Source organism: Bufo gargarizans, chromosome 7, assembly GCF_014858855.1.
Source record: "Bufo gargarizans isolate SCDJY-AF-19 chromosome 7, ASM1485885v1, whole genome shotgun sequence".
NCBI classification, from domain to species: Eukaryota; Metazoa; Chordata; class Amphibia; order Anura; family Bufonidae; genus Bufo; species Bufo gargarizans.
In genome coordinates, this window is record NC_058086.1 from 3,617,930 (window position 1) to 3,640,114 (window position 22,185).

The 22,185-nt window shown below is 43.5% G+C and overlaps 1 protein-coding gene across 2 annotated transcripts in view; it reads right to left on the reverse strand.

Moving 5' to 3' along the window:
* Window positions 1–5,368: 5,368 nt before the first annotated feature.
* The window catches only part of SUN2 (Sad1 and UNC84 domain containing 2), a 98,541-nt gene continuing 81,724 nt past the window's right edge, over window positions 5,369–22,185 (reverse strand). For both annotated transcript variants that reach the window (XM_044301240.1, XM_044301238.1), the window contains 5 exons: window positions 20,295–20,379; window positions 18,926–19,041; window positions 18,668–18,835; window positions 14,792–14,884; window positions 5,369–7,383 (listed from right to left, as the gene is read on the reverse strand). In XM_044301240.1, coding sequence (XP_044157175.1) covers window positions 7,270–7,383; window positions 14,792–14,884; window positions 18,668–18,835; window positions 18,926–19,041; window positions 20,295–20,379 — 576 coding nt within the window. In that variant the 3' untranslated portion in view covers window positions 5,369–7,269. The remainder of the gene's footprint in view (window positions 7,384–14,791; window positions 14,885–18,667; window positions 18,836–18,925; window positions 19,042–20,294; window positions 20,380–22,185) is intronic.

Here is a 22,185-nt window from a genome sequence, read left to right on the forward strand (position 1 = left end):
ACCGGGGCCTAGAGTAGCGTCTTAATGCCTTTTGGTTGACCCTCATGGGAGATATGGAGGAGGTTAAAGCTGTGATAAAGGAATACTTTGAGTTTAATGAGGGCTCGGATTCAGTGCATGCAGTATGGGAGGCCATGAGGGGCTATTTGAGAGGGTTATTAATGAAATCCATTAGTAGGATTAAGTCCAGATCTAGGGAGGTGGATGTCTGGATGCATGCAGGGCGGCGAAAGTCGCTTTTACTCAAGATCTATCCATAGAGAATAGTGCTAAAATGTGCACTCCGCAGGAGGCACTGCAATGCCATCTTTTACAGGCAGCAGAGACGAAACGCCTCTTTTACAAACAGAAGTTCTTTGAAGGGGAAAGAGTGGGGCACATGCTTTCCATGATATCTAAAGAGCAGCAGGGAAATACTTGTATTACAAGTTTGACAGATTCCAGAGGGCAGAGTCTTTGCTAGTTTACAGATACAATCGGATAATATGGGAGATAGGGCAATTTTTTCATTAGATTCAGCCAAGGCCTTTGATAGAGTGGAGTGGCAATTTCTGTGGTGCACGCTTAATCATATGAGATTCGGGCAATGCTTCATATCATGGGTGAAATTACTGTATTCCAGCCCAAAGGCAAAGATCAGGGCAAACAGGGGCATGTCCACGAGCTTTCACTTGCAACGTGGCACTCTACAGGGATGCCCTTTGTCGCCGCTGATGTTTGCATTGGCGATAGAGCCACTGGCTGCCACAGTGCATAACTCTCTTGCTATACAGGGGCTTTAGTATGGTACAGTGCATAATAAGGTGGCGATGTATGCAGATGACACTCTGCTGTTTTTGGGTGACACATCATTGTCCTTACTTGCTGTGATATGTCCCTCATTAATAGGTTTGATCAGTTGTCAGGGGGTGGAGTATTTAGAGCCTTTACTGGCTTCCCAAGACGCTTATGGCATTCCTAGACAACATTTTTATCAATACCTGCAAATACGGCATGCTTACAACACTATGATTAGGAACAGTACTGTGGTGTCACAGCGACATACAGAGCTACACCTTATAGTTTCAGGAGCGGAGAGGAGAGGGATGATATCCCTGGTATACCGGTTGTTGCTTAACAAACTCCTAGCACTCCATCCCTTGACTAGTAAGAACAAATGGGAACAGGATGTAGGTGCACTTTCACAGGAACAATGGTCTGATATACTAGAAGCAGTGCCTATGTCTTCCTTGAGTGAGAAGCAGTGCCTATGTCTTCCTTGAGTGAGAAGCAGTGCCTATGTCTTCCTTGGATGAAAGTGGAAAGCTCTCGCAATTATTTATTGTTTATAGAGTGTACAAAATACCAATTTTTTTATACATCGGATGGGCTACAGATCCGATGCTCAATGTCCTTGGTGTTCTATGGAGTCAGCGGATCTGATACATATGTTATGGCAACGTACAGCATTAAATGTATTCTGGAGAGAGATACTTAACGTCATACAGAAAGCTTTCTCAATACATATACCACAGGATCCTAAGGTGTGCATTTTGGGTTATGTGTCAGAGTTGAAAACTGAAAATATGCTATATATGGATCAAGCTGACCCTCCGACACTTGGAGAGTTTTGGAGTAAGGTTAATAACATGTTAGTATATGAAAAGGCTGTCTTGCAGAAAAGGGATTGTCCCCTCAAATATGAGTAACTATGGGAGCCATGGCAGGCGTATATGTGGTCAAATAATATTTTGGGGTAAAAGTGCAGCTGATACCGGAATGAGGGGTTGGTGGGGGGAGATATTTTAGGTTCAGGGAGGAGTATTGTATGCAACCAATGTATAGAAATTTACATGTAACGTTACATATATTGAGAATTGCTTCTTGTTGTGCTTTTATTGAACGATGCTTCTACTTTCTGTAACATGTGCATATAAAACTAATAAAAATGATCTGATTCAAGATATTGATGACCTAGGCGGATGGCCTCTCCTGAAGATAGTCTATTAGCATAAAAGGAGTACACAACCCTTTTAAAGCTTATTGATCATTATTTTATTTTTTTCATTTTTTGATTTCTGCATTTCAAAAGCCATAACTTTTTCATTTTTCCATCGACATAGCCTTCTTTTTTGTTGGGTGTAATGTACTTTTCATTGATACCACTGTGAGATGCATGCAACCTTTTCATTACTTTTTTATTCAATATGTTTTGGAAGGAGAGGGGACCAAAAAAATGACAATTCAGGCATTGCAGATTTAAACTTATTTTTATCCTGAAGATATATCCTCAGGATAGGTAAATCAATATCAAATTGGAAGGTTTTCGACTCCTAGTTTTGTCACCGATCAGCTTTTTGAATGAGCTGCAGAGCTCCTGAGAGCATTGAATCCTTTTCAGTGCTTACCTGCACGCCATTACACTTGTAGCGGAGGTACAGTGTATGTACAGCTATTTGTACCACTACAAGGCAGACGGCGTGCAGGTAAACACTTAAGAGGATGCAGTGCTCACAAAAGAGCTACAGCCGGTTCAAACAGCTGATCAGCGGGGGTGCTGGGAATCAGACATCTGCCCATCTGATATATTGATGACCTATTCTGAGGATAGTATATCAATATCTGTAGTCTGGACAACCCCTTTAAAGTACAGCAACAAAGTTTAAGCTAGGGGGCAAAATGAATGCAGCAATACAAAATAAACTGCTGCAGTCTGCAGCATGGGAGATTTATTTTCAGCAAGACAGCCACTAATATTAACCCTTAATAAAAGTCTCTGCATCGGCCATTAAGAGTCTGGCTTAACTATTGAAATGAGCTAGTCAGCAAGTGCCTTCACTCACCGCACTGGTCATGTGTCGACTCAGGAAACTCTCTACTATGTAGACATTACACAAGCAGAAAGTGAAACTGTTGGGACCTAGAACCATGGCTGACAGTGGAAGATACACCTTTTAGCAATACGGAATATCCGTAAATATACACATTTCACACACAACAAAAAAAAAATAATTCTTGCTGGAAAACCCTGTTTAATAGAAATAATGACAACATCTATGTAGATATTTGTTTCAACTTAAAATTAAAACGTATTTTTCTACTGATCAGTGTAAAAAACACAATGTCGCACAATTACATTTGCAGATGTCGGGGAGCTGAATACCATTAAAGGCTTTTAATTACAACATGGGGCAGTGCAGATTTTCTTTAATAACACAAACAATAAAAGACGACTCCAGTAACACTGTGCTGTTCGCCTTCTACATGAAACAAGGCTCTCACCGTTTACATGTTAGTAGTTCCACTATAACTAGTGGAACAACCATTACATCAAGAAGATAAATTAATACAGAAGCATGTATTTAAATACATTAAATGAATAATGCAATTCCTGTAAATTATGACAAAACATATACATTCTTCAAAATAATACTAGCATGACAATTACCACACAAGTGCAAGAACTAGGGTGCTGGATGCCTTAATAGCCGACACATCAAAACACAACATCAGGACATTTAAAGTCCAATGAAAAGTCCTACTGGAATAGCTGGTGTAAGTAACGGTTAAAGAGAAAATGCACCCAAGTATATAATACTTACAGGTATTAGCCATTTTTGGACAAAATACTGCTTAAATATGAAAAAATAATAATTATAAAAGTACATGAAAGGATTGCCACCATAAACACTGCACATAAAATTAAAAGAACAGCCGAAATGATCTGAAATGAAAGATCACATTGGTGCAACCTCCACAGAGCACTTTAAAAAGAATCTTTCAGCTCTCCTGGAACTCTGTATTGTGGTGTTCATCTGCTATTCCTCCTACAAATTTAAGAGTACCTAACAACGAGGTGTTTCTGTTTTATGATTGTGTCCAATGAGTGTTGACTGTGGCAGACTGTGTATGGACATACCCCATTGACAGGGGGAATGGTGTCAATTTACTGAAAAATATTCAACAGTAATAACACAGGAACAGCAGAATGTATAAAACTAGTGAAACATACTTCAAATACTTTAAATTTCTCAAATGCATGTTTTTACTAAAACAAAACATAACAGGACAGGTGGGCTCTAACTGCCATATCTTTGCCAATGCTTCTACACAATCCCAATTTTCTAGAAAGGTACCGCAAAGCGTTGCATGGCAGCAAGTATTCGATTCCTCTGCAGGAACGCAGCAACTGTAGGGATGTACAGTGCCTTGCAAAAGTATTCACCCCCTTGACTTTTTTCGTATTTTGTTACATTACAGCCTTAAGTTCAATGTTTTTTTGTTTTTTTTTAATCTGAATTTTATGTGATGGATCAGAACACAATAGTCTAAGTTGGTGAAATAAAAGAATAAAAATATATAAATAAAACTATTGTTTAGAAATAGAAAACAGAAAATTGGCATGTGCATATGTATTCACCCCTTTGTTAGGAAGCCATAAAAACCTCTGGTGCAACCAATTACCTTCAGAAGTCACATAATTAGTGAAATGATGTCCACCTGTGTGCAATCTAAGTGTCACGTGATCTGTCATTACATATACACACCTTTTTTGAAAGGCCCCAGAGGCTGCAACACCTAAGCAAGAGGCATCACTAACCAAACACTGCCATGAAGACCAAAGAACTCTCCAAACAAGTAAGGGACAATGTTGTTGAGAGTTATAAGTCAGGGTTAGGTTATAAAAAAAATATTAGAGACCTAAGGTAACCCTGGAGGAGCTGCAGAGTTCCACAGCAGAGACTTGAATATCTGTACATAGGACTACAATAAGCCGTACGCTGCATAGAGTTGGGCTTTATGGCAGAAGAAAGCCATTACTTTGAGCTAAAAACAAAAAAGGCACATTGTGAGTTTGTGAAAAGGCATGTAGGAGACTCCCAAAATGTATGGAAGAAGGTGCTCTGGTCTGATGAGACTAAAATTTTACTTTTCTGCCCTTAAAGAAAATGCTATGTCTGGTGCAAACCCAACACCTCACATCATCCGAAGAACACCATCCCCACAGTGAAATGTGTTGGCAGCATCATGCTATGGGGATGTTTTTCAGCAGCCGGGACTGGTAAATACAGGGATATTCTTGAGTAACACCTATACCATTCTGTGCGTGATTTGAGGCTAGGATGGAGGTTCACCTTCCAGCAGGACAATGACCCCAAACACACGGCTAAAGCAACACTTGAGTGGTTTAAGGGGAAACATGTAAATGTGTTGGAATGGCCTAGTCAAAGCCCAGATCTCAATCCAATAGAAAATCTGTGGTCAGACTTAAAAATTGCTGTTCACAAGCTCAATCCATCCAACTTGAAGGAGCTGGAGCAGTTTTGCAAGGAGGAATTGGCAAAAATCACAGTGGTAAGATGTGGCAAGTTCATAGTGACTCATCCAAAGCGACTTGGAGCTGTGATTGCTGCAAAAGGTGGCTCTACAAATTATTTACTTTGGGGGGAAAAAGTATTAACTTTTTCTGTTATTGTGTCCTATTTGTTGTTTGCTTCTCAATAAAAAATAAACGAATATCTTCAAAGTTGTGCTCATGTTCTTTCTGTAAATTAAATTATGCAAATCCTCAAACAATCCATGTTAATTCCAGGTTGTGAGGCACCAAAATATGAAAAAAGTCAAGGGGGGTGAATACTTTTGCAAGGTACTGTATGTAAAATTGATGTATAATCAAGTTCCTCCAGAGAATGGAAGGCTCTATTTAGTCATTCTCTGTTCTGACAAGTAGATAACGCTGACTACAGGACTATATTCTAAGTAAGAATGCCTGGGCATTTATTCCAGTACAAACACCACAGGATACGGGTTAAGTGTCTGATTGGTGTGGGTCCGACCATATGGGCCCCAGCTATTAACGAGAACAGATTCCTTGTGTTCCCGTTTGAATGAAGTGGAGGTCACACATGCGAACAACGGAATTCAAACCCATGGGACTGCTGGCGTTAGCCCAGTACTTGGACTTGGTTCTCTACAGCAGTCACAAGGAGTTGAATGGAGCAGTGGCGCACAAGTGTGACCTCTACTCTATTCAAAAGGGGGTACACAGGGCCCCTATTCTTGTGATTGCTGGGCGTCCCAGAAGTCTGATCCGCTCAGTTATGATCCTGTGCAAAGGGACAACTCTTTGCACAAAAGTTTTCTAAACCAACACACAAGCCTTTTAAAATCTGACATGACTTTTTTATATGAATGTGTTTGCTTATAATACTGGGACAGATTTTAATAAAGCTGAACCACTACTGCAATGCAAAACGTATGTGTTAACATGTTTTTCTGCTGCGATCAGTGTGCATTCTTTTTTTGGAAATGGTCTAATAATATATCGTATCTGTTTTGTTGCTCATCACTGGGTATTATAGGGTAATTAGTCCATAATCTCATTGTACACATCCAGGAACTGACTGCACCCTCCTGTGTTGATATCCAACATGTACCGTAGAATGATTTATGAATAAACCAAGGCAATGCATTTCCCTTATGTTACCGCTACAAAGATTAGTGGAAGAGTCTTGAAGAATAGCTAAGATTAAATTAACCATGACTATAGGCATCCTGTACCATGAGTCATTAAAAAAAAAACTAGGTTAAAAGAGTACAATAGGTTCTATGAAAATACTTACAGAATTAAATACTGCCTTTTAGATGATAAGCAGGTAGATGGTATCAACAGTGCATAATTCAAGGCAGTTAAGTGCAAAAAGAACTATATACAGTTTAGTATACAATTTGTTTCCAGCTATCCTTGATGTTAAGGATACACAAGAGAACGAGCAGAATATCGTACAGGCAGTATAACGTTGTATTAAAATAATTTAAACAGTTTAAATAAACATGGCAGATTAGTTTAATTGGGAAATTTCCCAGATCAGATTCCATGCCTTATTATACTGTACATGGGTAATAAAATTTATGCCCATCACTTAAATGAATATGGATCAAAGACCAAAAATGGTAAAATGTTGTATTTAGAAATGTTATGGAATCAACCTAACTGTATTTAATATTACAAGGTAGGTAATCATTTAGCTATACTGCAATTTCTCTTGTGTGTGCTAAGATTACTAATGCAATTCATCAGGTATAGCAAAATAGTCAGCACATTTAAACCATTGGGTAGATCCCCTTGCAGAATATTGTCATAGCTCTTGTTCGGCAGCATATGTGGGGTGCTGTAAAGCAATAATACGTAATACTGTATCCAGTCAAGCAGCCAAGAGAGAATGGCCGCCCAGTGATGTAACATTACTTTGTGATCCTATTTCAGATCCATAACCGTATCATAATCTGCTACGGTTCAGCCTCACCGTGCACGCGAAAACGGTAGATACAGGTGTACTCTGGATGTCCCCAATTGCTCTGTATTCTCAGTTCTACCAAATCAAAGGAAGAAATATTTTCTCCCTAATAAAAATAAATAAATAAGATCAAAATGGACAAATACAAGAGACAGACGAAACCTATGGTACAAATATACTTCTGTTGACATTCATTATTACCTACATGCAACAATATTTCAGTTGTAAGGAGACTTATAATGAAAAGGAGAGCAAAAAATGTTTGTGAGTTGCTGTAGACAACTAAGATTCATGGAATAAGTTACAAAGCTCAGATTATTACACCGGCTACAGATTCAAAAATCCATTGCACAAGCGAATAGTTGAGATACCTTCAGAATTAAAAGGGATGCCCCACAAAGAACGTTCATTACCTATCCATACTGGTAGGATCTCCACTAAACACTAGATAGGGGTCTTGAGCCTCTAGTTCCTCCACACTGCATGACCACAGTGAGGAGGAGCGTGAATGGAGCGGTGGTCACACATTCATCTTGCTGCTCAATTTATTGGTCCATGGGAACAGACAAGCACTATGCTTGGCTGTTTGCAGCAATGCCATAGACTCTGAATGGACTAGCGAGACACATGCCCATTTCAAATGAATTGTGGTATAAATTTTATGAAATCCTAGCAGTTCCTTCCTTAAAGGGGATGTGTCACTTCAGAAAGTAGCATTTATCATTTAGACAAAGTTAAAGAGGGTTATCCAAGACAAAAAAGGAAATGTGACACCAAAGATTTTATCTGCCAGTTAAAACCAGATAGTAACACATCTCCTTTTTATTTTCTGATTGCAGATTTTTTATTCTGTTTCTTGAACATGATTATGGGGGCGGCCATCTTGCCTGAACTGTTCTTAACAACATTTAGAAAGCATTAAGAAATTTGCTTTACGGCAGCCCCATGAGTCATAGATACAATGTACAGGAGCGGACCTCACTGACTTCTATGGGATAGTTTTCTAGGCATGATCTGTGACCTGTACGGAGGTCGGGGGGATAGATAAACTGTGATATCAAGTATTGAGAATGATGGATCCTGTATATTCTATAGATAGGTGATATCTGTCATTCTAATCCTGCTTGTAATAAGCAGATATCTGCAGTAAAGTGATCTGTACAGACCAAGAAGTGCGTTATTAGGCTTAAAGGCCATTGTAAAAACTGGAGGATTTTATTGTTTTTGTATTATAAATATTGACATGGAAAATTCAAAATAACCACCAAATATTATTTACAAATATGTTACATAGTTGTTAAGGTTGAAAAAAGACAAAAGTCCATCAAGTCCAACCTGTAATCCTGCTATTTCGATCCACAGATGGATCCCTGAATCAATGTCCATTTTCCTTCCAAAAACAAGATTTTTGTGAAACTCACCTGTAAATTTTCTTTCTCGCTTGGTTCATTGGGGGACACAGGACCGTGGGTATAGCTGCTGCTGCCACTAGGAGGCGGCACTAGGCTGAAAAGTGATAACTCCTCCCCTGCAGGCTATACCCCCTCCAGTCTGGAGAGAGAATATCAGTTTGTGCCCAAGCAATAGGAGTAGGAGAAAAAAAAAAAACATACGGTAAACAACCAATAACTGACCAATGCCAGTCGGATCGAACCAGAACTGAGGGCCATACTGGCTCCTCAACCACCATCATTTACGGCAAACAGAAATTACTGGGTGGGAGCTGTGTCCCCCAATGAACTAAGCGATAAAGAGATTTTACAGGTGAGTTTCACAAAAATCTGGTTTTCTCGCTCGTATCATTGGGGGCCACAGAACCGTGGGACGTCCTAAAGCAGTCCACGGGGAGGGAAACAAATAACACGCCCATGGAGAAAAATGCCCTCGAGGATGCGCAACCCACTGCCGCCTGCAAGGCCTTGCTGCCTGGAGCAGCATCCGCCGATGCCTAGGAAGGCACCCGGTAAAACTTGGTGAACGTGTGCCCGGAAGAACAACATACTGCCTTCTACAACTGGAAAGCTGCTGCATGACTGAGATGAACCCGAGAAGCGCCGACCGCTGGTAGGGTGGACCAAGACTCAGCTGGGCGGTGCCTTACCCTGGAAGTGGAATGCCCGCGCAACTGTTAAACAGATATACCTGGAAAACATCCCTTGGAGGCCGTCAAGCTTTGACAAGGAACGTGGAAAAAAAAGAGATGGGCTTCCAGAGTCGTACAACCCATGGCTACTGGTCAGTTAGACAGAAGGAGAAGGTGATCAGTTATCCAGCTCGAGGATGGACAGGGAAGGAAAAGTGTGTTCCGTTCCAGGGACGAAACCCCTACTGGCGGTGGCAAGGCGTGACAGACACCCGCTCTAACCGTCGTGGGAAGACTCTTAGTCCACCCCCGAAAGAGGCCAGAGCTGAAGCCCATTCCCATCTGAGACTGGTGCTCTACAGAATCTAGTGGTAATGCAATACTCCACCTGAAGAGGATGCTATACGAGTGAAGCCACAAGAGTAATGCTAACGCCAGGAGGAGGCCACACACCGTAGAGGCCACTGATTCCAGTGTTAGAAGAATCAGTCACCTGACGAAAGAGCTGTGCAGTAGGGACCCTAGCATGTAATGGTGACGCAAACACCCCTTTTGTGCAGTAGGAGCTACCGCATGCCTTGCCAGTGTAAAACTGAGGGGGAGGCCTGAGGACATCCAGTCATGGTACCATGCTGTTCCAATTAGTAGAGCTAACTTTAAAGGGAACCTGTCACCGGGATTTTGGGTATAGAGCTGAGGACATTGATTGCTAGATGGCCGCTAGCACATCCGCAATACCCAGTCCCCATAGCTCTGTGTGCTTTTATTGTGTAAAAAAACTATTTGATACATATGCAGATTAACATAAAAGAGTCACATCTTACTTGTGTGACCAGAGAAAAGTAATTTTTCAAGCTCTGACTCATCTCAGGGTAATTTGCATATGTATCAAATCAGTTTGTATACACAATAAAAGCACACAGAGCTATGGGGACTGGGTATTGCGGATGTGCTAGCAGCCATCTAGCAACCCATGTCCTCAAGCTCTATACCCAAAATGCTGGTGACAGGTTCCCTTTAAGCCCTCCATCTGAAAAGGGCGCTGAACAGGAGCAACTGCCGAAGCAGTGCCAGGGTAGCACACCTACCTGAGGGGGGCTGCCCCACTACAGCGACAACGATCATCTACCCCTAGCGTGAAGACTTCCCCTGCAAAGGAAAACCCATTGTAGTAGTCACTGCAGAGTGCCAGCATAACACCCTCACCTAGATAAGGAAGAGTGGTGGACAAAGAATCCAGAGTCAGTGGAATACTCTGCTTGCTGGATCGTGATCACAGTATTCTGTGTAATGTGACTGACCTGAACGGTGGAAGCCCACGGGGATGGAGGGTCTCAGGACACATAAGTGTTGCTGGGTGACCCCCCTGAGAGCACAAAGGTCGACATTTTTGTGCCCCAAACCAGTGCCGTAAGAAAGGAAGGATACAATATAGAAGTAGCCATAGTATCCAGTGGCCGTATCCATATGCCACTAGATGGAGAGTACCGACTGTTGCCACGGACCACCTGTGAAGGAAGCCAAGGCATCTAGTGTTGTGGAGTAGTTGAATTATAGCATGCAAAGATGCTTAGTGATTCCCCCGTTAATGGATCATTGTAAAGGGTAATGCCACAGGAAGGATGTGATGGCAAATGACTGATGAAATAGCATCCAGTGGTAGCGCAATCCTCTGGTTAAGGAACGGGGTAGCGCGATAGTCAGAACGGCAATCCACGGAAGTGTAATTACCCAACCTATGGAGAGGGGGTAATGCCTATGGTAAGTACTGCACTTAGTGACAGTGCAATCACTCCACCTATGACAGGGAGTAACATATCCAGCAAGTACTGTAACCCGAGGTAGTGCAAGTACAGCACCTATCGAAGGGGGTAACGCACACAGCAGGAACTTGCATATGACGAGGTCTGTACCCGGTGGGAAGTGCAATTACTTCACCCAAGTAAGGGGGCAATGCATACGTAAAACGGCAGTGAGAATTCCATAATGCCACCTATACAAGAGGCTAATGCATACTGACAGTACTGTGCCGAGTGGAACTACAATTCTGCCAACCAAAGAACGGGGGATGCCTATGGCTGGCATTGAGACCAGTGCTAGTGCGGTCACTCCACCTAAGGAAGGAGGTAATACCTAAGGTAAGTACTGTATCCAGTAGAAGTGCAAATACCGCCTAAGGAAGGGGGTAATGCATACACCAGTACCGCTGGATAGCATGGAAGCAATCTTGGAAGATTGAACCGTATTCATGTCAGAGTCCGAATAACTGATCCCCCCCTCCCCCCAGAACTAACCCCTCCAGTGAGCGAAGGTTCTGAGCGTGATCCTAGGGCGGAAGGGTGGGGGTGCGGAAGTGAGCCAGGAGGAATTATGTCCTTCTCTGGCCCGCTCATGAGCAGTTCCACCTCTCAGCCTCTAGCCCATGGTTGTTGCAGGCTGCGCCGTTGTTGATATAACAACCAAACTACCCTGGGGGTGGAATGGAACTCCTAAAGGTCCACTTACCGGATTGCACAAGCGGTGGCTCATCAACCAAACGACCCGGGAGGGTGGATTGGGAAATTTCAGTTGTCCTCCACTGGCTTTGCTCAGGTGGAGCATTATCAACCAAACGGCCTGGAGGGCGGATTGGGAATCCTTCATATGTACTCCACTGGATTTATGCAGTTGGAGCATTATCAACCAAACTGCCTCAGAGAGCGGATTGGGAATCCATCAGATGTACTCCACTGAATTTTCACAGGTGGAGCATTATCAACCAAACGGCCCCGGAGGACGGATTGGGAAACCTTCAGATGTACTCCACTGGATTTGCGCAGCTGGAGCATTATCAACCAAACTGTTGAGAAATCCTCCACTGTCCGGGATAGTGCACAGACCCAGTTGGTACACACAGCCAGGGTGATCCTGCGGTGATGTGGGCTGAGGAGGGCAGGATCTGTATGGGCGTACTTTACATTTTTCTTTTTTTTTCTTTTGGTGAGGACCTAGCCTCAAATGGACAAGAGGCAGGAAGGGCTGAATACTGCAATATTAAGGCACATTGTGCCTGTAGACAGAAACCCAGGGTAATCTGGGGCCGGCCTCAAAGAGGTGGCTGGGGCAGGAAGGGTTAAACTGCCCAAGAACCGGGGCGGAGCCAGCTGGCTCCCGGGGAGAATTTGCGGCAGAAAGATGGACCCGCCCCCCATACCTGAGGAACTAAAGTTTTTACGCAGGCCGACCGGGACTCTCCGCCAGCCGGGACACAGCGGTATCTGGATCAGTGCACAGAATGCGGCCGCCTGTGCCCACCCCGTGTGCCGGAAAGAAAACAGCGCGGCCCAGAGAAGAAATTGGTAGGCCCAAATGAAGCCGGGGCCTAGATTTTGTGGCGCCCGGCTGACTGGGATATTCAATCCGCCACCGGGAAACAGAGGAACCCAGAACGGCACTAGCAGGTGCACAGGATGTAGCGCAGAAGGCGCCTGTTTGTAGTTTGCTGAATGTCCCCTGCCCTGATATGCGCCACGTCTAGAACGAAGGGGGGTGGGGAGAAGGAACCTAAGATGCCTGCCGGGTTTGAGATTAACCCCTTCATTGCCCAATTTGTGAGGTGATATGGGCGACGGGTGGAGGATTCGATCCCCCCCTTAAGAAAGGGGCCATGGTGTGAGCGGCACAGGGAGGGTAATAATACTCACCTGTCTTTATCTGTGGTCTTCACCCTTAGTCTTGTACCAGCAGGGCCACCCCACGACCGCTGGCACCAGGCATCAGGGGTCCGGGCAGAGAAGGGCTGGAGAGGAGGTGGACCTCTTGCTGGTGGGAAGCAGGGAAGCGAGGCTGCCCTGGTCCGCTTTGTCTTCTTGGGGGAGGCAGGGCGGTGGAACAAGCAACACTGGCCAGCCTCCCAGGGAGACAGGGACGCCAAGCATTCCTGTGCCCCATCCAGGAAATCCTGTAAAAAGTAACAAAATGAAAAAAAATCAAAAGAGCCACCCTTCCTCCTACGACACTAAGCTAAAAACTGATATGCTCTCTCCAGGCTGGGGGAGGGGGGGGGGGGGGGTATAGCCAGCAGGGGAGGAGTTATTACTTTTCAGTCTAGTGTCGCCTCCTAGTGGCAGCAAGCAGCTATACCCATGGTCCTGTGTCCCCCAATGAAATGAGCGAGAAAAGAGGTTGAGCCAAAGGGAAGGGGTGTGTAGAACAAGATTTCTACACATTGTCATAAGCCTCAATGTTATTTTGAATTAAAAAGTAATCAAAACCTTTTTTTGAAGCCATTTTTTCTGTATTTGCTGTGACCAGCTCATGCGGCAGGCTATTCCACAGATTCACATATCTTGCTGTAAACAATGCTTGTCGCCTCTTATGACTTAATATTTTTTTCTCCAATCGTAGGCTCCAGTGGCCCCTTGTTTATTTAGGGGGTTTAACACAGAATAGCTTCCTTTGATATTTTTTGTATGGTCCTTTTATATATACTTACCTGGTCCCCTCCGCCGGGTTCAGGCTCCATTTCTTCCTGGCCGTCTCTGTAGCTCCTCAATGCTCTGGCATCGACATCCTGTTGACGGGCATCACATGATCGCTGAAGCAAATCACTGGACGCAGGAGTGACCTGTCACCCATGCAGCACATGACTCAGTGACATGGTGCATGGATGACAGATCACAGTTGTAGCCAATGATTGGCTGCAGTGGTCATGTGTCGCCCTTCAACAGGATGTTGATGCCAGAGCATTGCAGAGCTGCAGAGGCGGCCAGGGAGCAATGGAGCTGGAACCCAGTGGTGGGGACCAGGTAAATATGAACCCTACTGAGGGTCCCCCACTCTCTGTGGTTTCTTTTAAGTCTTAGATAACTCTTTTAATACAAGACACTTACTAATGTATTGTGATTGTCCATATTGCCTTCTTTGGTGGCTTGATTCATTTCTCCATCACATGCTTGTTTGCGGTGTTACAACCACCCTACAATCCAGCAGCTGTGGCCATTCCTGAACACTATAGGAAAAAGTGCCGATCACTCTGGTGGTCGGGGCCGTGCATAGATATATGCATGTGCAGCAGCAGCTCTTGTCCTGGCCACCTTGTTTCTGTGCTGCAGAGGTGGCCGTAACACCTGGAAATTAACAGTGTACAATGCGATGGAAAAAAGAATCAAGCCAGCAAAGGAGGCAATATGGAGCATCACAATACATTAGTAAGTGCCTTGTATTAACTTTGTCAACACAATGAATGCTATTTGCTCAAATGAGACAACCCCTTTAATCACCACCTTTTCTTTAAACCTATATCGCCTCATATTGCAATTATATCTGAAAATCTATAATCTAACAAGAAATCTTCTGTATGTTCTTCAATCAGCCTCTGAAATATTATAAAAATGACTGGACAGTCACTTTAATGGACTTTTAAACAGCTAAGCAAAAATATATTTATTACCTTTAAAGAAAAAGTCTGTATTGGATTTCCATTTTGATTGTAAGTGAAGTTCCCAAGAAGTACCCCTTCTTTCTGTGTCTCTTCTTCCAAACCCTGTAGGATTTTAAATAATGAATTTTAGTGTATTCCATCCTTTAACCACTTCAGCCCCCCCTAGCTTAAACCCCCTTAATGACCAGGCCACTTTTTACACTTCTGCACTACACTACTTTCACCGTTTATTGCTCGGTCATGCAACTTACCACCCAAATGAATTTTACCTCCTTGTCTTCTCACTAATAGAGCTTTCATTTGGTGGTATTTCATTGCTGCTGACATTTTTACTTTTTTGCTATTAATCGAAATTTAACGATTTTTTTGCAAAAAAATGAAATTTTTCACTTTCACGACATCCATATATAAATTTTTCGCTAAATGTATTGTTCTACATGTCTTTGATAAAAAAAAAAAATGTTTGGGTAAAAAGAAAAAAAAAATGGTTTGGGTAAAAGTTAAAGCGTTTACAAACTATGGTACAAAAATGTGAATTTCCGCTTTTTGAAGCAGCTCAGACTTTCTGAGCACCTGTCATGTTTCCTGAGGTTCTACAATGCCCAGACAGTACAAACACCCCACAAATGACCCCATTTCGGAAAGTAGACACCCTAAGGTATTCACTGATGGGCATAGTGAATTCATAGAACTTTTTATTTTTTGTCACAAGTTGGCGGAAAATGATTTTATTTTTTTCTTACATGTCTCATATTCCACTAACTTGTGACAAAAAATAAAAACTTCCATGAACTCACTATGCCCATCATGAAATACCTTGGGGTGTCTTCTTTCCAAAATGGGGTCACTTGTGGGGTAGTTATACTGCCCTGGCATTTTAGGGGCCCAGATGCGTGAGAAGTAGTTTGAAATCAAAATCTGTAAAAAATGACCGGTGAAATCCGAAAGGTGCTCTTTGGAATGTGTGCCCCTTTGCCCACCTAGGCTGCAAAAAAGTGTCACACATGTGGTATCGCCGTACTCAGGAGAAGTTGGGGAATGTGTTTTGGGGTGTCATTTTACATATACCCATGCTGGGTGAGAGAAATATCTTGGCAAAAGACAACTTTTCCCATTTTGTTATACAAAGTTGGCATTTGACCAAGATATTTATCTCACCCAGCATGGGTATATGTAAAATGACACCCCAAAACACATTACCCAACTTCTCCTGAGTACGGCGATACCAGATGTGTGACACTTTTTTGCAGCCTAGGTGGGCAAAGGGGCCCACATTCCAAAGAGCACCTTTAGGATTTCACTGGCCATTTTTTACAGATTTTGATTTCAAACTACTTCGCACACATTAGGGCCCCTAAATTGCCAGGGCAGTATAACTACCCCACAAGTGACCCCATTTTGGAAAGAAGACACCCCAAGGTATTCCGTGAGGGGCATGGCGAGTTCCTAGATTTTTTTTTTTTTTTGTCACAAGTTAGTGGAATATGAGACTTTGTTAGAAAAAAAAATCTAAAGAAAAATCATCATTTTCTGCTAACTTGTGACAAAAAATAAAAAATTCTAGGAACTCGCCATGCCCCTCAAGGAATACGTTGGGGTGTCTTCTTTCCAAGATGGGGTCACTTGTGGGGTAGTTATACTGCCCTGGCAGTGACAGGGGATGTGATCACCCCATATAGACTCCCTGATCACCCCCCTGTAATTAATCACCCCCCTGTAAGGCTCCATTCAGACGTCCGTATGCGTTTTGCGGATCCGATCCATGTAGCCGTGGATCTGTAAAAATCATACGGACGTCTGAATGGAGCCTTACAGGGGGGTGATCAATGACAGGGGGTTGATCAAAGACAGGGGGTGATCAGGGAGTGTATGAGGTGATCACCCCCCTGTCATTGATCACCCCCCTGTAAGGCTCCATTCAGACGTCCGTATGTGTTTTGCGGATCCGATCCATGTATCTGTGGATCCGTAAAAATCATACAGACGTCTGAATAGAGCCTTACAGGGGGGTGATCAATGACAGGGGGTGATCAGGGAGTGTATATGAGGTGATCACCCCCCTGTCATTGATCACCCCCCTGTAAGGCTCCATTCAGACGTCCGTATGTGTTTTGCGGATCCGATCCATGTATGCGTGGATCCGTAAAAAACATACGGACGTCTGAATGGAGCCTTACAGGGGGATGATCAATGACATGGGGGTGATCAGGGAGTCTATATGGGTGATCACCAACCTGTCATTGATCACCCCCCTGTAAGGCTCCATTCAGATGTCCGTATGTGTTTTGCGGATCCGATCCATGTATCCACGATCGCCGCTGGCAGGCTGGAGATCCACTCGCTTACCTTCCGATCCTGTGAAATCTCGGCTATCGCGAGAGGACGCGTATATGCGTCCACCCAGAATAGCAGGGCCGCTGCCAGGACGCAATCCTGCGTACGGCGGTCCTGAGGCGGTTAAATGGAGCCTGTCAGCAGTTTTGATCATGTTAAACTGTTGACAGCACTAGCTAGGGGCTGAGGATTTTTTTCTCATCAGGATAATGTGAATATGAAGTTTTATTCTGAAAATTCCGCTCAAGCAAATGGGAGCTTCACTGAAGTTTTGAAGTTTTCTCTGCATTGGGTTGTTTCACAGGTCCTCCCCTCTGGCTGACTGGTGTGCTGGTCTCCTGGTTAGATGCTACAGCTGTCACTCACAGCAGAGGGGAGGAACTGTGAACCACTGCACCCAGGGCACTTTCAAAAGCAGTCTATTAAATTTATAAAACTTCATATTCACTACTCCTGATGAGAAAAGCTCCACAAAAGTTATGTTTGTACCGCTCTCCCCAGCCCCTACCTAGTGCTGTTAAAAGTTTAACATGGTCAAGACTACTGATAAACTGCCTTTAAGTGATAAAATTGGAAATTATCCGGGAAGTGAAATAGGTGTGTAAAGGCTGTATTACACAGCCTGATGTTGCAGACGATTGCCGGGAGGATAATAGTCTGCTCACTAGCGGAGGAGACCTCTGCTATTACAAGCAGTGATCTCCTACAAAGCAGATTATGATCAGACACCACAATCTGCCGTCTGCAAATGATAAATTTTTTAACATGTCAAAATGTTTGGATTGCCCAGGAATCGAGCGTTATCAGGAAATTGTCAGCAGTATTACACTGCCGTCGAAGGTTCGTTAGTGATTATCTGCCGAAAAATCAGTCAGTTTAATACAACCTTAAGACCAAAATGTTTGATAACAGCCAGACTATAATAAGATTTCCTTCATACGCCTCTATAAGCACACACTTCCTACAAAAATATTTTGGTAGCTGCCCTTATTTACCGTATTTTTGGACTATAAGATGCACCTAGGATTTTGAGGACGAAAATAAGAAAGAAAGATAAATAAATAAATCAGACCCTCAATCCTCATCGGACCTCAGATCAGACCCCAAAATGAGACCCCCAAGCTCAATCAGACCTCAGATCAGACCCCAAAATCAGCCCCCCCCCCAAGCTCTTATCAGACCTCAGATCAGACCACCAAGCTCCATCAGACCTCAGACCAGTCCCAGATCAGATCCCCAAGCTTCATCAGCAATGAGAAGCTCCATGGAGCTGCTCTCACACAACCAGCTCTTTTTCTCAGTCTTTACTTTGTAGTAGTATATGAGGCCAAAAGAGCAGGTGTCCAGCAGCTAGGGAGCATACAGCCATCACTTCGGGGTCTCAGGCTGGGAAAAATGCAGTAGCAATAGTCCATATATAGGCAGTACCAGACACATGTTTAGTGAGGCCCAGTGATAAGATGCCACTTTTTCCTGATTAACTAATATTGTACATATATATCAATGTAAGGGACATAGACACAGCAGTTGATTTTAAGAAAGGTTACTTACATAAACAGAGAAATCCTTAGGTGCACTTGCAATTGTGGACTTTGGTGACAAGGATCGAGGAATATGATCCAGCGTCACTGCTGTTGGTCTGATTCTACTAGAAAGGCGGATAACTGCGTAGCCTTGAGAACCTCTGAATGCCCAGCAGTTGCCTGGGTTTGAATCCGGCTTTAAAAAAAATACTTGACATTCAAATTGCATGGAAAAAATTTAGAACATTTGTGAAACATGTTAAATTCCTTAAATTAGAACTTCTACCTGAAGTATTACACGTGGTGACTGTGACTGGTACCAAAGGGGGACCCCAAACAGGCTGATTAAAGCAGTCTTTGTTTCATATGTCTCAGAACATCTTGTATTTAGGACACTGGCACCTATACACAAAGAATATATTACAAACAAAGTTGGTGAACACCTTTGGGGATTTCTTTTTATTGCATTCTACTAAAAATTGTTTTCAATTTTCAAGCGTTTGTCTTTTACATCCTGCGGCTTTCACTCTCTCTGAAGACTGTTCCTTCTGCTTTTCACCAAAATCCATCAGAGAGCTGCTCTGTCGGCTCAATCTGTTGCTCTGATATCAACTTTTCTAACAGCTCATAAACAGTCAAACTGAATTCTCATCAAATTGATAAAGTGTGAAGCTATAATGGCTACAGATCAAGCTGACAGAGCAGCTCTCTGATGAATTTCAGTGAAAAGCAGAAGGAACAGTCTACAGAGACAGTGAAAGCTGAAGGCTGTAGAAGACATAGGGTTGAAAATCTTTAAAGGGCTTCTGTCACCCCACTAAACTCATATTTTTTTCTTTCTGGGTACTTATAATCCCTATACTGCGATATATCTATACATTATGTTAATAATCATTTTCGTTTTGTAGATAAGGCAAAAAACTTACTTTTATAATATGCTAATTACCTGTCTACCAGAAAGTAGGGCGTCTATTTGCTGGTAGCAGCCCCCCCAAAAAAACTGAGTTTAGTGGGGTGACAGAAGCCCTTTAAAGGGGTTGGCCACTTTATGGCTACTGTTGACCAATGTGCTTGTAACATGATTATATGGCACTTACTAATATAGCCTCTGTTGAAATTCTGTACCATTTTCTATATTTCATAATGTATGTCCCCTTGTTTGCCAAGTCAATTGCTGCTGATGGAGGGTCATGTGACCAGGTAAATCACCTCCATGTGATGTCTCCTCCATTCAAATACACTGCATCTTCCATTTACACTTCACTGTTGGGACTTTATTGCAGGTGCAATGTGTTGGAATGGAGGAGGCTGAGTGATGCATCTGGTCACATGAGCCTCAATTAGCAGCCATCCTATGGACAGGACCTCTATGTGGACAGCACAGAAGATTTGCCCATCAAGGTGACATGGCACATACATTTAACAAACGGCACAGAATACCAACAAAGGCTATATTAGTAAGTGCCATATAGTCATCTTACCTACACATTCGTCACAAGTAGCCAGAAAGTGGCCAACCCCTTTAATAAAGACCAATTGGAGAATAAAAATTAGTCCAAGCTAAGTAGAATTCAGCAATAGAAAATGTTCCAAAGGTGTCTATAAAATTAGTTTATCATTACAATTATGGGTAAATTGAACAAAGAAGCACTAACCTGATGACTCCAGAGCATAATCCACAAGCCCAATCCGGTCCTCACTATATTTCTGCAGGACACGGTTAACAATTTCATACACCTCCTGGAAAGAAGTAGATCAAGATCCAAATTATTTCAGGCATTTCCTATAGGTGTTCATTTTCCTGATAATGTCTCTAGATTTTAAAGGAGGAGGTTTTTTATTTTTTCTTGAAGGGGTTGCATGTGATTAAGAGCTCATTCACACAGCAAAACCTGTACGACAGCACATGAAATCCATGTGGTTTCATATTACTGAGCCACAATCACTCAGTGGGCCACGGTGAGCATCATAGATCCACATTACAGCCATATGTAGGGGTCATTAGGTTTACTAAAACAATAATAGCGTTATTGTTCTAATAAAATGGATTATGTATACCTTAGTACTTATGCATTTTTTGCACTCAATAATTTGCTACAAAGTCGATAAGGCTTCTTCTCCATAAGAACTGTGACTCTGTGGAATAGTCTACCTCAGGATGTGGCAAAAAAAGGCTTAGGCTACTTTCACACTAGCGCTTTTGCTGGATCCGGCAGGGTTCAGCAAAAACACTTCCGCTACTGAAAATACAAACATCTGCATCAGAGTTCCGTTTAAAGGCTCTCACAAGCGGCCCCGAACGGATCCGTACGGCCCCAATACATTCTGAGTGGATGCGGATCCACTCAGAATGCATCAGTATGGCTCCGTATGGCACCAGTATGGCAGCTTGCAGCGTTTTGGTGTCCGCCTGGCTGTGCGGAGCCAAACGGATCCGTCCTGACTTACAATGCAAGTCAATGGGGACGGATCCGTTTGACGTTGACACAATATGGTACAATTGCAAACGGATCCACCCCCCATTGACTTTCAATGTAAAGTAAGGAGTCCCTATTAATATACCATCGGATCGGAGTTTTCTCCAATCCGATGGTATATTTTAACTTGAAGTGTCCCCATCACCATGGGAACGCCTCTATGTTAGAATATACCATTGGATTTGAGTTAGATCAGGAAAACTCAGATCCGACAGTATATTCTAACACAGAGGCATTCCCATGGTGATGGAGACACATTAAGTTAGAATATACTAAGAACTGTGTACATGACTGCCCCCTGCTGCCTGGCAGCACCCGATCTCTTACAGGGGGCTGTGATCAGCACAATTAACCCTTCAGGTGCCGCAGCAGGGGCCCCCCTCCCTCCCCAGTATTAAATTCATTGGTGGCCAGTGCGGCCCACCCTCCCTCCCTCCCCTGTATTAAATTCATTGGTGGCCAGTGCGGCCTCCCCTCCCCCCCCCCCCTAATTAAAATCACCCTCCTCCCCCATCATTGGTGGCAGCGGAGAGTTCCGATCGGAGTCCCAGTTTAATCGATGGGGCTCCGATCGGTTACCATGGTAGCCAGGACGCTACTGTAGTCCTGGCTGCCATGGTTACTTAGCAATTTCAGAAGCATTATACTTACCTGCGCTGTCTATGGCCGTCCGGGCGCTCCTCCTACTGGTAAGTGACAGGTCTGTGCTATAAGCAATGCGCCGCACAGACCTTTCACTTACCAGTAAGAGGAGCAACCGGCCGGCCACAGACAGCGCAGGTAAGTATAATGCTTCTAAAATTGCTAAGTAACCATGGCAGCCAGGAATGCAGTAGTGTCCTGGCTGCCATGGTAACCGATCTGAGTCCCAGCGATTAAACTGGGACTCCGATCGAACTCTCCGCTGCCACCAATGATGGGGGTGATTTTAATTGGGGGGGGGGGGGGGGGCCCTGCACTGGCCACCAATGAATTTAATACTGGGGAGGGAGGGAGGCCGCACTGGCCACCAATGAATTTAAAACTGAGTTTTCACGATGTGAAAACTCAGATCTGAAAAAGCTGTTAT